This window comes from Marmota monax, unplaced genomic scaffold (genome assembly GCF_021218885.2).
Source record: "Marmota monax isolate L192 unplaced genomic scaffold, Marmota_monax_Labrador192_F-V1.1 WCK01_AAM20220418_F8-fsc00022, whole genome shotgun sequence".
NCBI lineage: Eukaryota > Metazoa > Chordata > Mammalia > Rodentia > Sciuridae > Marmota > Marmota monax.
This window is the reverse complement of record NW_026695215.1, coordinates 15,001,043-15,016,466: the sequence shown is the minus strand read 5'-3', so window position 1 is coordinate 15,016,466 and position 15,424 is coordinate 15,001,043. Positions and strand designations below refer to the sequence as shown.

The 15,424-nt window shown below is 49.5% G+C and overlaps 1 protein-coding gene across 6 annotated transcripts in view; it reads left to right on the top strand.

Annotated features, from left to right (window-relative positions):
• The window catches only part of Pxylp1 (2-phosphoxylose phosphatase 1), a 54,550-nt gene that overhangs the window by 25,633 nt on the left and 13,493 nt on the right, over positions 1-15,424 (top strand). For 5 of the 6 annotated variants that reach the window (XM_046431710.2, XM_046431712.2, XM_046431711.2 and 2 more), the window contains 3 exons: positions 1,412-1,545; positions 11,566-11,724; positions 12,614-12,740. In XM_046431710.2, coding sequence (XP_046287666.1) covers positions 1,467-1,545; positions 11,566-11,724; positions 12,614-12,740 — 365 coding nt within the window. In that variant the 5' untranslated portion in view covers positions 1,412-1,466. Of the gene's footprint in view, positions 1-1,411; positions 1,546-2,074; positions 3,704-11,565; positions 11,725-12,613; positions 12,741-15,424 lie in introns of those variants that run through there. The other variant, XM_046431718.2, reaches the window with a different exon arrangement.

The window sequence follows — 15,424 nt, the reverse complement described above, 5'->3', positions numbered from 1 at the left end:
CTTTCAGAAACAGAAAACTTTATTTGGGGTCCCCAGTACATTAAATCATGGGCAGAATAGCCAGGGAAGGTTTTTTTTTTTTTTTAAGCCTGAAATGTCAAAGAGCTTGTGAGGCAGATGAGTCCCCTCCCAGGCCTAGAGGGGACTGTCCCCAGAAGGAGTTGCCAGTCAGTCTGGGTGCTGGGGCACTTGATTCTTGGTCAGGGGTGGTAACTAAAGGGATAGAGGCAGACTCTATTTAAAGATGTAAAGCAGGATCTGTCGGTAACAGAGTTGCCAGATGCTGGCCATAGCGGCCAGAAATACAAATGCATTTTCTTCAAATTCTTAGCAAATGTTCTCTTTTGGTACAAGCTTTGACAGGTCCCTTTTAAAATGAGGTGTTTTTCAAAGTTCCATGCAGGGCCCGTGGGGAGAGGCTCTGGCTCCTGATTCAATCCGGCAGATGAGCTTGTTAAGAAAGCAGCTTAACAAGTGCCCACGCCACACAGGCCACCTCCCCTGTGCCATTCAGTGGCCTTTAGTATATTTGTGGAGTGTGTGAAGTCCTTGCCACATTAGCAGATAAGCTCTTATCCCATCTTGACAGTCAGGGCTCTGGGGGACACTGAATAACCGTTAAAACCTTACTGTGGTTTCAGAATCTTTTCTAAAGAGACTGTGGTTTTCAAGTTCTACTGTGAGAACCAGAAAATAAACATACTGTATAAGACCAATAGGGTAAGACCACAGTGCTCTTCACTGTTTTCCCAGGCAGGACACTAAGGATCTCGTTTAGTTACTTTTTTTTATTTTTAATTTCCCTTTGCACAGTTCTAATGTGGTCAGAGAAAATTAGAATGGGTGGGTTGGGGCTGCAGGAAGATCCCTCCTCAGTGGTCTCCATGGTCCACGATGAGGGAGGTCTCTGATTGGCACATGGGGATAGTTAGTGTGAAGCCAATCCTTCAGCACACCCCAGCCACCCCTGAAAGCTTTACTGTGAGACACACTTCAATGATGGACGTTCAAATTGATGATTTCATTTAAAGGCCAAGGTCAGATTAGCCAAATGGTCATCCAAAGAGGTTGAGGTTTAAAGGTTAGTGGTTGTTATGGGGTGAGGTGGCATTGTCTAGCACACTGCAAATACTCGACAAGCAGACCCTGGATTCGTCTTTCCGTTTCCAAAAATATCTCACTCCTGTTGATGTCAGGTAAGCATTCATGAACTGGCCGCCTCTTACCAACTTGACAGGAATATTCTCCTGGTCTTATCTGGCGACCAGAACTTATGATAGAACATGTGGTTGTTGTCCAGCCAGGGCATCTGGCCTCCCTGTCGGGGGACAGGGCTAACTGGTTTTCAGCTACAGACCTGGTTTTCCACGCTCGACACCTGTTTAGCGATCGCCTCTGCTTTTTCCCCCAGGACTGGTGCTCCATGAAGAGGTGAAACCATGAAGAGAAAATAGAACAAATAAATAATGCTTTTCCGCAATCGCTTCTTGCTGCTGCTGGCCCTGGCTGCACTACTGGCCTTCCTGAGCCTCAGTCTGCAGTTCTGTGAGTACAGGGCCAGGCCCCGTGCGGGAGGGTGAGGGCATCGTTCCGAAATAGGGGGTCTGAGTCTGTAGGAAGCAGGGAGGCCCCTGAGCCTTTGTTCTTTCTCAATGAACCACAGAGGTTTTGAACAATAGGGTCTTTTTTTTTTTTTTTTTTTTTTTTTTTTTCATTGGTACCTGGGGTATAAGGCTGCAAGCAGGAAACCTAAATCACTGACCAATATTCTGGGGCTGCTCTTTGGGCTATGAGAAACAAGAGTGCTCGCTAGGTCCTGTGACACATTTTCTACTTCTGTATGGACATTAAAACTCCAGTTATTCCCAGAACCGAGGCCGAGGTGGAGGCCGAGTGGCCCAACTTGACTTCTCGGGCAAACTCACACAGAGCAGGGGTGTTTGGGCTCAGGTTGGCCCCCAGGGGAGTTCAGTGTCCTCTTAATTTTTCAGTAAGACTTAGGGCCAGAGTTGTTGGGGGCAGGGTGGAGCCATGAGGTCACTGGCATCAAACTCAGGTTCCTGGGCAGCGGGGGCTGGGCGTGGGCAATTCTGTGTGACAAGACAAGATGTCGCTGGTGAGGCCAGTCCACCGACTTCCACATCCTTCAGTGGCATCCCTGTGTCCAGTCTGTGCCCCAAACCTGTGCACACTACAGCTCCCCACAAGCAGATGTCCTCAAGCACAGACCTGGCCCTGACACCTCCTTGACGGTGGCCCTTCCTGGTGGCCCTCGAGGGGCCTGTCTGTGCTTGCTGTTCTCCACAAGTGCCAGCCTCCCTGTGTGCCCACTCTCTCTGTCCTCAGCAACGGGTGCTCTTCCTGTACCTGGCCCCGGGTTCTTTCAGAGCTTGCCTCCTCTCCTCCAGGAATCTTCCATGGGCTCCCAAGTGTTTGCTGCTTCTGTGACGTACATCTAGAAGCACAGAGTCTGTCCCTCCTGTCATTAACCAGGCAGTATCAACATTTTCCATTCTTTTTTTTTTAAATTTTTTTTTAGTTGAACATGGACACAATACCTTTGTTTTACGAATTTATTTATTTTATGCGGTGCTGAGGATTGAACCCAGTGCCTCACGTATGCAAGGCAAGTGCTCTGCCACTGAGCCACAGCCCCAGCCCAGTGTTTTCCATTCTTGTGTCATTTCCTTCTATAAGATTGTCTGTTCTTGATAGCAGGGACCCTGTCATGTTTGCCTCTGTATCCCAGGAACCAGCTTTGCCAGGTACATAGTAGGTGAACGTAGGTTGGATGGATGAATCCAAGCCCACTCTGGGAACGAGGCTGGCCCTCATTCCCTTTCTGAACTAAAAGCCGAGCAAGCGTCTGTCTATGCTGGGAATTGTGCTTTTGCCGCCACCTGACTTCTATCTGTTTTATCACCTCACCCTATAGAACAGAGGACCTGTTCTTTTGGCACCTGTCACCACCCAGAACATGTTTGTGAGGAGGTGGCATTTCGTCTCATTTTCAGTGACAGAAAGAGGAGGCAGTGGGTGGGATGTGGTGAGTTCCTGTGGGGAGAGTTGGCATCGGGAGTAGGTGGTTTAGCAAAGAGGAGGCTCGGAGCAGGTCTTCCCGATTCACCTCCAGCGTGACTCTGTGCCAGGCGCACCTTGGGGACACGTGACAAGCTATTTCTAATAGTAAAGAAAATTTAAAATAACTTATTTCATCCTTCCAGAATTGGAAAGGAGGTCAAGAGAATGTGGGCGCAAGAAGTTTAAAAATACTCCAGATGGTTAATGAGCTGCAAACTATGAATCCTTTCCAAAAAAAGGGTGGTTTGATTTTCAGTAGTTTAATTGTTTATAATTTCTCATTAAAAAGTTTCCACCCTTTGGTCAGAGAAGTGGGATGTTACAGTCAACCCAGAGGTTTTACCCTGAGACCCAATAGGTTCTGAGAGGTGGCTGTGGGTGACTTGTGTTCTCTGGCATGCGCTGGTCCTCACGTCACTGAATGGGCCTGTGTGTGTCTTGCTTATATAACTCTTCTGAAAGTACCTCTGTTTCAGGAGAGCCAATTTTCAGCCACGCTTTTTTAAGGAAAATTTTTGCAGGGTAAATTAGCCTGGCTGGCTCTAAGTTCTTTATTCTGGGGTACGTCGGAGTTCAGAAAGATATTAAGAAATGGACGTTCTTGCCTCTCTTCTACTCCTAGGTAAAGTATAACTGGAATTTTCTCGTTTCTATAGAAATGAAGTTCAGTTGCTTTATTTATTTTATTGCTTTATTGCTTGCTTATTATTTCGGTATAAGAAACTGCACTAATTCATACTATGAAGATTTTACTTGAGTAAGACTGTCTTTTTTTATTCTTACCATAAAATGTATGGAACTTTTGCTCTATAATTCCTTTTGACTAATTTTTGAATTTTATACCAGCCCATATAATAATCTTAAATAATATGCTTGAGGCCATAAACTCTAACTTGGTCTTCTCATTGCCTGAAGTAAGCAGTATGGTTTTGTTTTCTGAAATGATCGTCTATCTTATTTCCTCTGGTTGGTAGTTTTCCTTTTCTGGTGTTTTGAATACCAAAAAGTTAAGACCCAGGTTACGATTCAGAAATTAGGTTGCTTAAATAAGTGCTTCTTCCTCTGGGTACGGAAGGAATGCAGTGAGCCCACATGCATTTATTAAGTGCTTATGTGGGTTTGATGTTGGAGGGGGTTAGTAGGGAAGGGACACACAAAAGATTAAGTTACAGTTTATAGTCTCTTGAAATAGGTCCATTAGCATATAATGGACCTATTCTGTATTTCCAAGTTCTTGATGTTATCCTAGTTAAAATTCCCACAAGTAGAAAAATGACTTCTTAAATCGCGGGGCTCCTTCATCACAGCAGGGAAAGACGGTCAGGCTGTGAAGACTCGTGAATCATTAGTTATGTTTCTGCTTCTTCTGCTCATTTATAGTCTCCCCACTTCCCTCCTCTGCCCCAGCATTTCCTTGATGCTTATTTTGTGCTTGGTGCTCCATGTTCCAACTGGCATTCCCAAAATGGCGGTGTGACAGGAGCACACAGGCTCTTGAATTCCAGCCTTGGGTTGGAAGCTCAGCTTCCCCGCTAAGCATCTGGGTACCCCATTTCCTTCCCGTAAAATAGAGTTAACGATTGCTGTTTTGCAGGATCGGTATGAGAATGAAGAATTTTGGAAAAACCCTTGGCTCATGGAAGCCTAGCCAACATAAATCTTTTAAGCAAACCACACTCCCATCATAATGCACTGTCATCAGAAACTAGGGCTCTTGGTGTTCCAGAAGGCTGCCAGAGCTTCTGTTCCTTCAGCCACAAGATGGAGGGGGAAGCTTTTGAAATATGTCATCCGTTTATTTATTTTTTATTAGAGCACATTGGCCGGGATGGGGGTTAATCTGTACAGAGCACATGGTGTACGTATCTGGGGGTGGTCCTCTTGGGCAGGGCCCTGATTGATCAGAGCAGGTTCAGAGGGAACGATTGGAGGTGGACTGGAGATTCAGATCCCAAGTGGAGGAGGCGAGGCTAGCCTACAGAAGTGAAAGACCAGGATATCTTCAAAATCTGAAGTGCCCGCTCTGCCAGGGGTCAGACCTGATCTGCGTGGCCCACGTGAACGTGGAGACAGGTTTCTCTTAAGCGGGAAGTAGAATTTCCCGAAGGGGGTGCCACACAGAGGTGGCCTGGGTGCTGTGTTCTCCATCACTGGAGTCTGCAAGCTCTGAAGGGTTCAATATGAGGAAGGTCATAGGACCCGGTCCCATTTCAAGTCTCTGAAATCTGAGACTGTGTGAAGTTTAGTATGTGCGTCCCTGGAGTTTCCCTCCTGGGCGGGGACTGAAGTCCTTCAGGGGCCACAGACAGCTCTCTGGAGTGTCAGGAGCAGACATTCAGAATGCCACATACCGGGTGCCAGGGCAGATAGGAGGCAGGGGCACAGCTAGGTGGGAAGAAGTGTGAACTCTGGACCCAGACCACCCAGATGGAGTCCCTGTCCTGCCATTCATCAGCCGTGGGAGCTCGGGCAAATCATTGACCCCCTTCATGCTTCAACTCCTTCCCGTTCAAAGTGGGGCTAGTGATTGTCCCAACCCCATGAGTTGGCGAACTAGAATTTTTAAAACCCCTGGCACCTGTAATCTCAACGTATGTGTTTGCTGAGTCAAATGAATTAGAAATTATCTGTGGCAGAATGTTCTGGGAGGATGGAAGACAAGAACTCAGCAAGGACTGGGGAGTCAGGTGGCATCTCCACTCCTCCTTAAGCAGGGCTGGAATTGGCCAAGGGTGATGCTGGAGAAGGGTAATCTTACTCCTCTTGGAAGGATGAGAACACTGTCCTTGAGCCTCAGTGACTCTCTGTCACCATTGCACCGGACCAGGGACAGAAGCACACGTGTAACCCGCAGCAGGACACCCAGCCACACCCAGAGGCCAAAATGTTCAGTGTGGGTTTCTCTGGGGGCAGGCTTGTGGGTGATTTTCCTTTTCTTTTTATACCTTAGCGTTGACTATTTTAGGATGAACTCATGTTTAAATGAAGTGTCAAGATCCCTTTTTGGTGTGAAAAGGGAAAATTTTGTGGCGTCGATTCTCAAGAGCCAACTGAAAGTAGAAAACTGTTTCCAAGTACATCATGTTGTTAGGCTGAACCCAGGGGCTTTTGTATTGTCCCTTATGGTTGCAGGGGTCCTGTGACCCCCAGAAACTAAATTCAAAAGACTGTACACAGTCCACTGTCAGGGACAAGGGTCAGTAGCTTTTATCAGATTCTCAAAGGTGAAAGCAAGGGGATTTGGGACCCAAGCAGGTGAGTGACAGGTTCCTTTCCTGATTCTTTCTCAAGGCCTATTCTAGACATCTGTCATTTCTAGTTTTTGTCATGATTTGGATTCTTAAATATTTACATCATCTAATCCAATGACCTGTTGGGTGGAGGCCAGTTAACAGGGAATGTGAAGGATATGGGGTCTCCTGACCTCTAAGAAGCCTCCTACAACTGGGGCTCAAGCTCAGACTACCATGGGGAACCCTTCCCCCAACTCTGGCAATAGGTGGGCTTAGGTCCCAGTGACAGACAGGCAAGGAATCAGGCAAGCAAGAGATAAAGGCTTGCAGATAGCTGGGGTGAGGAACCCTTGGTAGGATGTACTCAGTCCCCAGCCATGGAACTGCCATGGGGTTCACTATTTGCTACCAGGCTCATCAGTCCCTTGCTACAGTCTTACCCAATTTGGTTCACCATGAAGCAGCACTAAGAACAGGGAAGAAGCCAAAAGCAATGGCTCAGGCCTGTAATCCCAGCTACTCGGGAGGCTGAGGCAGGAGGATCGCAGGTTTAAGGCTGGCCTCAGCAACTTAGTGAGATCCCCATCTTAAAAAAAAAAAAATGGGGAAACAGGAAAGGTTGGTGTTCTATCATGGCCCAAAGTGGACAGGTCAAAAAAAAAGGCTAATTGTGTACTCAGCTATCTTCTATTAATCTTGTAAAACCAAGCATCTCAAAGTCTTCAGATGTGAACTTGACTTTCACACTTCGCCTGGGTAACTGATTCCACCCCAACGTGAGTGACTGGAGGCAGTAACTGGAGTGTGGTCTCTCTGTTGTGGTTCTGGTTTTCATCTGGCAATTACAGCAGCCATTTTTAGATTCAGCACAGGTTGGGCATTTAAGATAATCTAGTGAGCTGAGGAGCACCAGGGGAATTGTGGGAATCGACTGTTGGAACACATCGTTATTCCTCGGCAGACCGACGAGGGGGAGAGAATTCCACAGCCTTTTGGAGTATTGTGAGGAGGAAACGGGGGACAGGAGGTGGCAGGACAAGGTGTGTTTCAGCTGGTGAGAAGGTGCTATCTCAGGTGAACTGAATGGACTTAAGGGAGTCAGGAAAGCTAAGACCGGGGTGCCCGAGAGAAGGGGGACTGCTCATGGTGCCTCCCTGAAGGGGCCGCAGGCTCAGCACCCCTTCCCGATCCCGGGTTGAAGGGAGCACCTTTCAAGAGCCTGCAAGGAACAGGGATAATCTGCTCCAGGTGACAAACGTAGAGAGGGAGTTTCTAGGTCCCTTACCATGTTCCATTCACAGGTGACCTCTCGGGACATCCCAGCCACCACCCTGACAAGTCCCACCCCACTTGTCTTACAGATGAAGGGAATGAGGCAGAGAGAGGCAGAGGTACTTGCCCCAAGTCACAACAGCTAGGAAGTCACAGCCCCGGGCCACCTCCCTGCGGTCAGACCATGGATTCCTGGGAAGCAGGGAAGCTCAGCACTGAGTTCAGTGGAGTCCCAAGGAGGAGGTGGTTGCAGCCCCTTAAGGAGGTGACCCGACTGGGGCTGAGGTCCCAACAAGAGCAAGTTGGGCCCTGAGCCAGGAAGGTACCGAGCAGGTAGTGGGGCTAGCCTGGACCCCGACCTCTCTTGGCTGGCGTGGTCAGTGGTGTGACTCATGGGGCAGCACGTCCCGGAGACAAAATTGAGCCAACTTCAAGTCTGTCACGTTCACATTCGCTGGGACACCAATGGTCCCTGATGCTGGACTTTAATCCACCAAGGTTGCTTTATATCCAGGTTCTCACTGACCATTCCTGCTCCCCAGAACCAAGTAGTCTGTGCAGGAGGTGGCATGGACAGAGAAGGCCCTTTCCCCTGAAGGTTTAAATGCTTCCTGCTCCCTCTTTCTTATAATCAAAGAAAGGAAGGCTGGATGGGCAGGTGCATAGATACCAGGCTTGAGCAATTAAAAGGCCTGGGCTTGCAGGCTGCAGGACCCTGTGTCCAAGGCCACTGTCTGGCTGATGGGGACTTCTCCTGGGCTGCAGGTCATTGCTGGAAAAAGCATAGAGGGTCAGTTTAGCTTATATCCTCCTCATTGCAGCTACAGGAACATCTGCTAATACTGCTCACAGAAGCACCCGCTGTGTATCTGGTGTGTGGTGTGATGGGGGCCAACATGGGATGTACTTGGTTTATAGAAGTTTACCGGTTTCTTCTGAGAGCGAGGGGCCCCACGCAGATGCCTCGCAGATTAATATACTCTGCCATTTCTTTGAAATCGAGACCCCGTTGGCATCGTTATACACAAGCTTTAGAGATATGTAGACAGGGTGACAGTGAGCCTCAAGAGCCTTCTACTCGGGGACCACACATGGAGAAAGTGTGTGCCCGTTGGTCAGGGTCATCAGCAATGTTTCTTAGTCTGTTACTCACGTTGGCCATGGTGGCACCATGGCCCAGGGCACTCATTCAGATTCAAAGGATCATTTTTCCCAGATGTGTCATGGGAACTCACCCTTCCCATCTGTTGGCTTGGCCACTCTCACTCCTAACACCTTGGCTCCCTTTCTCTTTCCTGGTGATATCTGAACTCTGGTCATCTGCTCAGGATCACCAGAGTTTCTGATGGTCCCCCGGGGCAGCTGGAGGAGCCAGAGATGTGGGCAAGGCCTACTGGCCCAAGCCACGCTGCCTGGCGTCATGCACAGGTCAACTGGGCCCATGGTTCCCAAGTGGCAGCCCCAGCAGATCTCAGCCATGTGCTTACAGAGAGCCAGGGTGTCCACGGCCCACTGTCCGGGAGCCCTCACCCCTCTGTCCCGTGCCATTCACTTAACAGGATCTCTTCCGTGTCCCTCACCCTTCAGGTGCAGAGGGAATGCACCACATTCCATAGAGAGTAGAGGCAAGGGCTGACGGGCATGCTCACCGCAAGGGCAGCCATTAAGGGGCCACCACGGGCATCTGCTGTCGGATAGTCCCCAACTCTGGCACTGACCACTCAATAGTGAGCTCCAGACCCTGAGCTGCGCTGGCCTTTCTAGCTCCTCCACTGTGGAAAGAAAGGGTCCTAGGAGCAGCCAGGGCTCTACCTTTGAGCTGAAGACAACCCTGTAGTTCTTGAGTGTTGCTTTAGCAATACAGGGAGACATGTTAGAAATAATGACAGAAGCCCGGCAGGTGGCACACACCTTAATCCTAGCAGCTCCAGAGACCAAGGCAGGAGGATCACCAGTCCAAAGCCAGCCTCAGCAACTTAGCGAGGCCCCAAGCAACTCAGCAAGACCCTGTCTCTAAATAAAATATATAATAAAAAGGCTGGGGATGTGGCTCAGGGCTAAGTGCTCCTAGGTTAAATCCCTAGTTTAATTTAAAAAAAAATACTATCTATATGTAAAATACACGAATGCATGTCACCTGTACCTACCATAAATATGTATGTATGTGTGTGGCGGGTGTGTACAAATTCAGACATTTGTAGAAAACCAGGAACACTTTTCACACCCCCATCCCCTACATTCCTCAGAGAAGTCACTGTGTGGGGATGGACATCCTTCTAGACATTTTTCTGTGCGTTTACAAACTAAACAAATGCCTGAATATTCACAAATTTAGTTTTGTTGTTGTTGTTGTTGTTTACAAAAAGAGGATTCTATCAGTGCCCAGTGACTTGGCTCATTTAGTTCATTTAATTTATACTGGATTCTTTCCCCTGCTCTGTAGCTGGGGCAGAGTATTGCATCGTACAGGGTGTTCAGGCTCATTCCCTTTTCCCTTAGTGCAGAAACCCTGCAGTGAGTTTCTTTGGCCATACATCCTTGATCGTGGGAATTGATACATTTGTACAATAGATTCCCAGGCACAGAATAACAGGATGGGGGCTAGTGCACATTTGTAAAGCATATGCCAAATTCCTTTGTCAGGGTGGCTCCACTCTCACCCACAGTGTGCACAAGCATCCGGGTCCCCACGCCCTGACTGATACTGCATCTTATCATCAAAACCTGACTTTCCAGTCTGATGGGGAAAAAAATCATATCCCATGGGTTGTTTCATTTTGTATTCCTTTAATTACAAACAAGCTTGTGCATCGTTTCATATGTTTATTTGCCATTGGTACTTATTTTCTTGTAATTATCCTGTTTATATTCTTTAATGATTTTTTTAGGGCAATACTGATTTATTTATTTTCTTTCTTTCTTTCTTTTACAATGATTTTTTTTTTTTTGAGTTGTGGGGGCTCTTAAGTACTTTGCTGCTTTTTAAAAAATTATTATCATCATCATCATCGGTACCAGGGATTTGTCTGTTATACATGTTGCAAATATTTTCCTCTCAGTGTGTCATCCATCTTTTAACTTTTGCTTATAGCATATGTTTGCAAAGGGAAATCTTAAATATTTATGTAAAATAAGTTAGGGAATTTAAACTGACTTGGACTCGTGGTTGGTCTCTGCCTCAGCAGTTGCTCAGACATATGTGTATATTCCAGTAATTGATAAACCTTTCAGAAGCTAAACAGGTCCATGGATGCCCTTATTTGCATTCATTTCCCTCACAGGGTAGATGCTGAGAGTACAACTGTTATTGTGCAGGGTGTTCTAGAAAAATCTGTGATGCAGCAGGGTGTTCCCCGAACATGGAAGGATTGGGGACCACTGAGGCAGAGGCTGTTCATGGAGGGATAGGTGGCTGGGGAACCCCGAGTCACCATTCACATCGACCAGCACCCAGAAGGGAAGAGTGAGCCTCTGCTAGTGTCTGTCTCGCCTCTCAAGGGAAGGGAGGGCAGTGCCCTATGACTATCGTTCCTGACTCTGGTCACAGGTCCACACTGCCAGGGGGCCGGGACCCTGTTATTGACAGTTCAACCAGACAGAAAGAAGGGAGCGAGGTGGACAGACAGGACAGGCCACAGGATGCCCCCTTGACACCAGAAGGCTACAGCAAGGAGAGTGAGTCTGGAGGCGGGGGAGTGAGCCGAACCAAGGCTCCACCTTCCACCTACATCCGCCCTCACCCTCCTGTAAAGTGGTCTCAAGGAGACCAGTGTCCTGGTGGACGCCTGCAACAGTCAGATGGCATTAAATGAGGAGGTGAGGCCGGTGTCTGTCACTCAGCAGGCCTCACCCGACCACAGTTCTCCTCATTCTGAGAGGAGGATGGGTGCTCACGGTGAAGTTCAGCCCCACCCTGGGCTGCTGCTGGCCTTGCCCTGTGGTGACTGCATCTCCGTGACCTGCTCTGCTTTCCCCGCAGTCCACCTGATCCCCATGTCAGCAGCTAGGAATGGAGCGAGCAGCAAGAGTCGAAAGAGAATCATGCCCGACCCGGTGACGGAGCCCCCGGTGACAGACCCCGTTTACGAAGCCCTTCTGTACTGCAACATCCCTCGCGTGGCCGAGCGCAGCATGGAAGGTGGGCCTGGCTGTGCCCCCAACCTGGCCCCTGTAGACGGGACCTTGATACCTCATGGGCACCCTGTGGGGACAGTTCTCCAAGCATGCAGCACAGCAGTAAGGAGCTGGCCTTCCTGGGCTTGTAGCCAGCAGTTGCCACTAGGCCATGTCCTGTAGCGAGTTCCCCAATCTTAGCCTGCCCCCACGTAAGACGGGCTGGCCAGCGGGACCCGTGCGTGAGATGCTGGTGAGAGCAAGTGACCTCTGTGAACAGCACACCGCTCAGGAGTACCCTCCAGAGGTGTCTGCCATTATCACGGTCTTTAGTGGGCAAGATGGAGCAGTGGCCCCCACCAGGTTCCCAGGCTTCACCCACTCTCAGCTGCTCTGCTTTTCAGGGTAGACCCAGGGTGGACTTCAGATGTCCACGGGATGCCCTGCTGGTGTCTTGCCATAAAGGTGTGGGAGAATGCAGTTCCTTCAGCAAGGTTTGCTTTTCTGAGCGTGTATCAGGCTGGTGTGGAATATTTATCTGTTTGCACTGTGCCCTGTTTCATGGAGGATTTAAAGCAGCAGCCTGGTTATCAGGATTGCCATAGGCCTCCCTGTCTCTGCCTGTGAGTGAGGCCACGTTAATATCACGCCCACATCTCACGGGCCTTCAGTCCCCAGCCACATCCCCTGTCCCACCTCTGGGGCTCTTCAGCAGCCTCCACCCAATGTAGCAGCCCCTCCCACAGCTCAGGCCCCTTGATGGCTGCTCTGCGACCTCTCGGTGCCCCCCGCCCCCCGCCTCCCTCTCATTCCCAGCACAGGCCTGGCCAGGTTCCCCCACCAGTCCTCTTCTAAAAGAAGCGACACCTTTTAGAAGGGTCAAGCATTGACTGGACCCTGTGCTTCTCTCACAGGTCACGCCCCACATCATTTCAAGCTGATCTCCGTGCACGTGCTGATTCGCCATGGGGACAGGTACCCACTGTATGCCATTCCAAAGACAAAGCGGCCAGAAATTGACTGCACTCTGATGGCTAACAGGTAAAGACTCCTTTTTCAAAAGTCACTTGCCACAATCTGCTCTGTCCTGTTCAGTGGAGAGTTACAGGACCAGGGAGCCTGAGCTCCCGCCCTGCATTGAATGTCATCACTGTTCAGATGAAAGGACTGAGGCCGCAGGAGGGTGCATCTCTCTCAGGTAGCCCAACAGGGACACTGAGGCCTGAGCCTGCCAGTTCTGAAGCCCACCCTGCCATGCTTCAGAGAGCTGGGTGGGGCCCAGGGAGCTGTGACTCAGGTGTCCTGGCCCACCCCAGCTGCTCCTTTGGTCTGGGGGCTCAGCTTCTCACCTCTGGAATGGGGACGACTCTGCCGGGCTGGGCTGGGGAGTGTGAGCAATGGCACATGAATGTGAGGTAGTGTTTCCACCATTTTTTTTTAAATGTTTTTTAGGTGTTGATGGACCTTTATTTTTTTTATTCATTTATTCCTTATGCGGGGCTGAGAATCGATCCCAGGGCCTCACGCATGCTAGGCGAGCACTCTACCATTGAGCCACAACCCCAGCCCCGTGTTTCCACCATTTTATTTTTCCCAGGAGTAGAGACAGCCTGGTCTTGGTTGAAAGCCCTTAGGATAAAAAAACAATTGAACAGAAAGTGGAAATTGTATATATGGAAATGGCACAGGCCTAAAATTAGAAGCCTAGTTAGCAATAACGTGATGGGCCTGGCCTCAGCGAATGTGTCTGGGCACAGAGCATCTCTTGCAGGGTTCACTGAATGAGGTCAGAGGGGAGTGCTGAAGGCAGGCAGGCAGGCAGAGTGGGAGGCATTATTTGGATGGAGGTTTCTGGGGTGGGGCCAGCCAGGTGGAACTGTGGGTCCCCTCCCTGCAGCGGGGCTGTTTTTCAAAAGCGTCCTGAACCTGGTCTTGGTTCAGATTCACTGTCTGCGTCTCAAGCCCTCTCACTGGAGTGTGGGGAAGATTAAGTGAACCATTTTAGGTATGGGCATCATGAGGCTCTTGGGTGGTCTTCTCTGTCATCCTGGAGGTCACAGGCTGGCAGCCTGGCTATTCGTATCTTCTTCCCTGTGTCCAGCAAAAGGGAGTGTATCCCATTGTCTCACAGGTTGGAAAACACCCTGGGTGAGTCCAGACCACGTCAGAGGACAAATGGATACCGCTCTTCCCTCCACGCTGAGCCCCTACTCTCTTGCCCTTTCCCAGGGGGCTCCCCTGACTCCTCCCCAGCCCCTCCCTTCATGTCTTTGCATTTCATGCCACTTCACTGCCTGGTCCCCATCCTTGCTTGGCCCAATTTGACAGCTTCTTCAAGGCCCCTCGAGATGCTTCCTCCTCCAAGAAGCCTCCCCAGCACCTTTGGGTGGCTCTGTGGCCCTGGTGGGATACACTGAAAAGAGGGGTAAATGGCATAGGTGTCAGGAAAAGCAAAGCAAGAGTTAAATGTCTGAAGGCAGTCCCTCGCCTGGCCTCGGGCTGGGGCAAGGTGGAGGCTCTCATTGTGCTGGGTTATTGGCGCCAAAGCTCTGGCGGGTGGAGGAAGTTGGCACAGGGAGTGGCTTATCTCCATCAGGCACAGCAGGGTTTCTGTGTGTCAGCAGCTGGCACAGCCCTGCCCTTGCCCACTGGCTGGACATCAGTCCTTTGATCAGCCAGGAAGGAGGTGGACCACGAGGCCTCTAGGCCGGGCCTGTGCAGGGCAGCCTTGAGGGCACTATGAATAATTATGAGCTTCTCCCCCAGCCGCTCCCAGCATCCGTTTCCTTTTTCTTTCCTTCATGAGTGCGTTATAGCTCCACACAATAGTGGGGTTCACGCTGACAGATTCATAAATGCATTATAACATAATTTGCTACACGTCAATCACTAGTACTTCTCTTTATCCTTCCTCCTCTCTCCCCAATCCCTTCCCTTACCCTACTGCTCTCCTTCTTATTTATTTATTTACTTATTTATAATTTCTTAGTTGTGCATTTTAATTACACACGAAAGTAGAACTCACTGTGATCTCGGCTCACATGCACATAGCATCGTTCAGTCAGTTTCATTCCACAGTTCCTCTTCTCTCCTGCTGCTCCTCCTCCCTCCCCCTCCATCCCCTTTCTCTGTTTTGCTTGTCTCCCTTCTCTTTTCATGAGATCCCCACTCCTTTTTTAACCTCTTACTTTTCTCTAGCTTCCACATATTAGAGACAACATTCAACCCTTGACTTTCTGAGTCTGGCTTGTTCCATTCACATGATGCTCTCCAGTCCCATCTTCTTACCAGCAGTGACATAGCTTCATTCTTCTTTATAGCTGAGTAGAGCTCCACGGTGTAGAGGTACCACATTTTCTTCATCCACTGACCGGCTGACAGACACTCAGGCAGGTTCTATAACTTGGCGATATGAACTGTGGATGCTCTAAACCTGGAATGCAGGTCTCACTGTAGTGTGTTGATTTCAGCTCTTTTGGGTAAATACTAACGAGTGGGATCCCTGGGTCTTCCCCTTTCTCTAGCTGGGCTTTGCATTCCCAGAAGGCAGAATTTAATTAGCACAATGCAGACCAGGGGTCTGTGCCGAGACCAGTTAGCTGTTGCTAGAAGGTCTCTGGGGGCTGCTCTTGCAGAGAAGGGTGCCCTTGGTCAGGGCCGCCTGGCAGAGCACAGGGTGTCCCCTGTGCGCCAGGCACTGTGCAGCTCATCTTCCCAGCATGCTC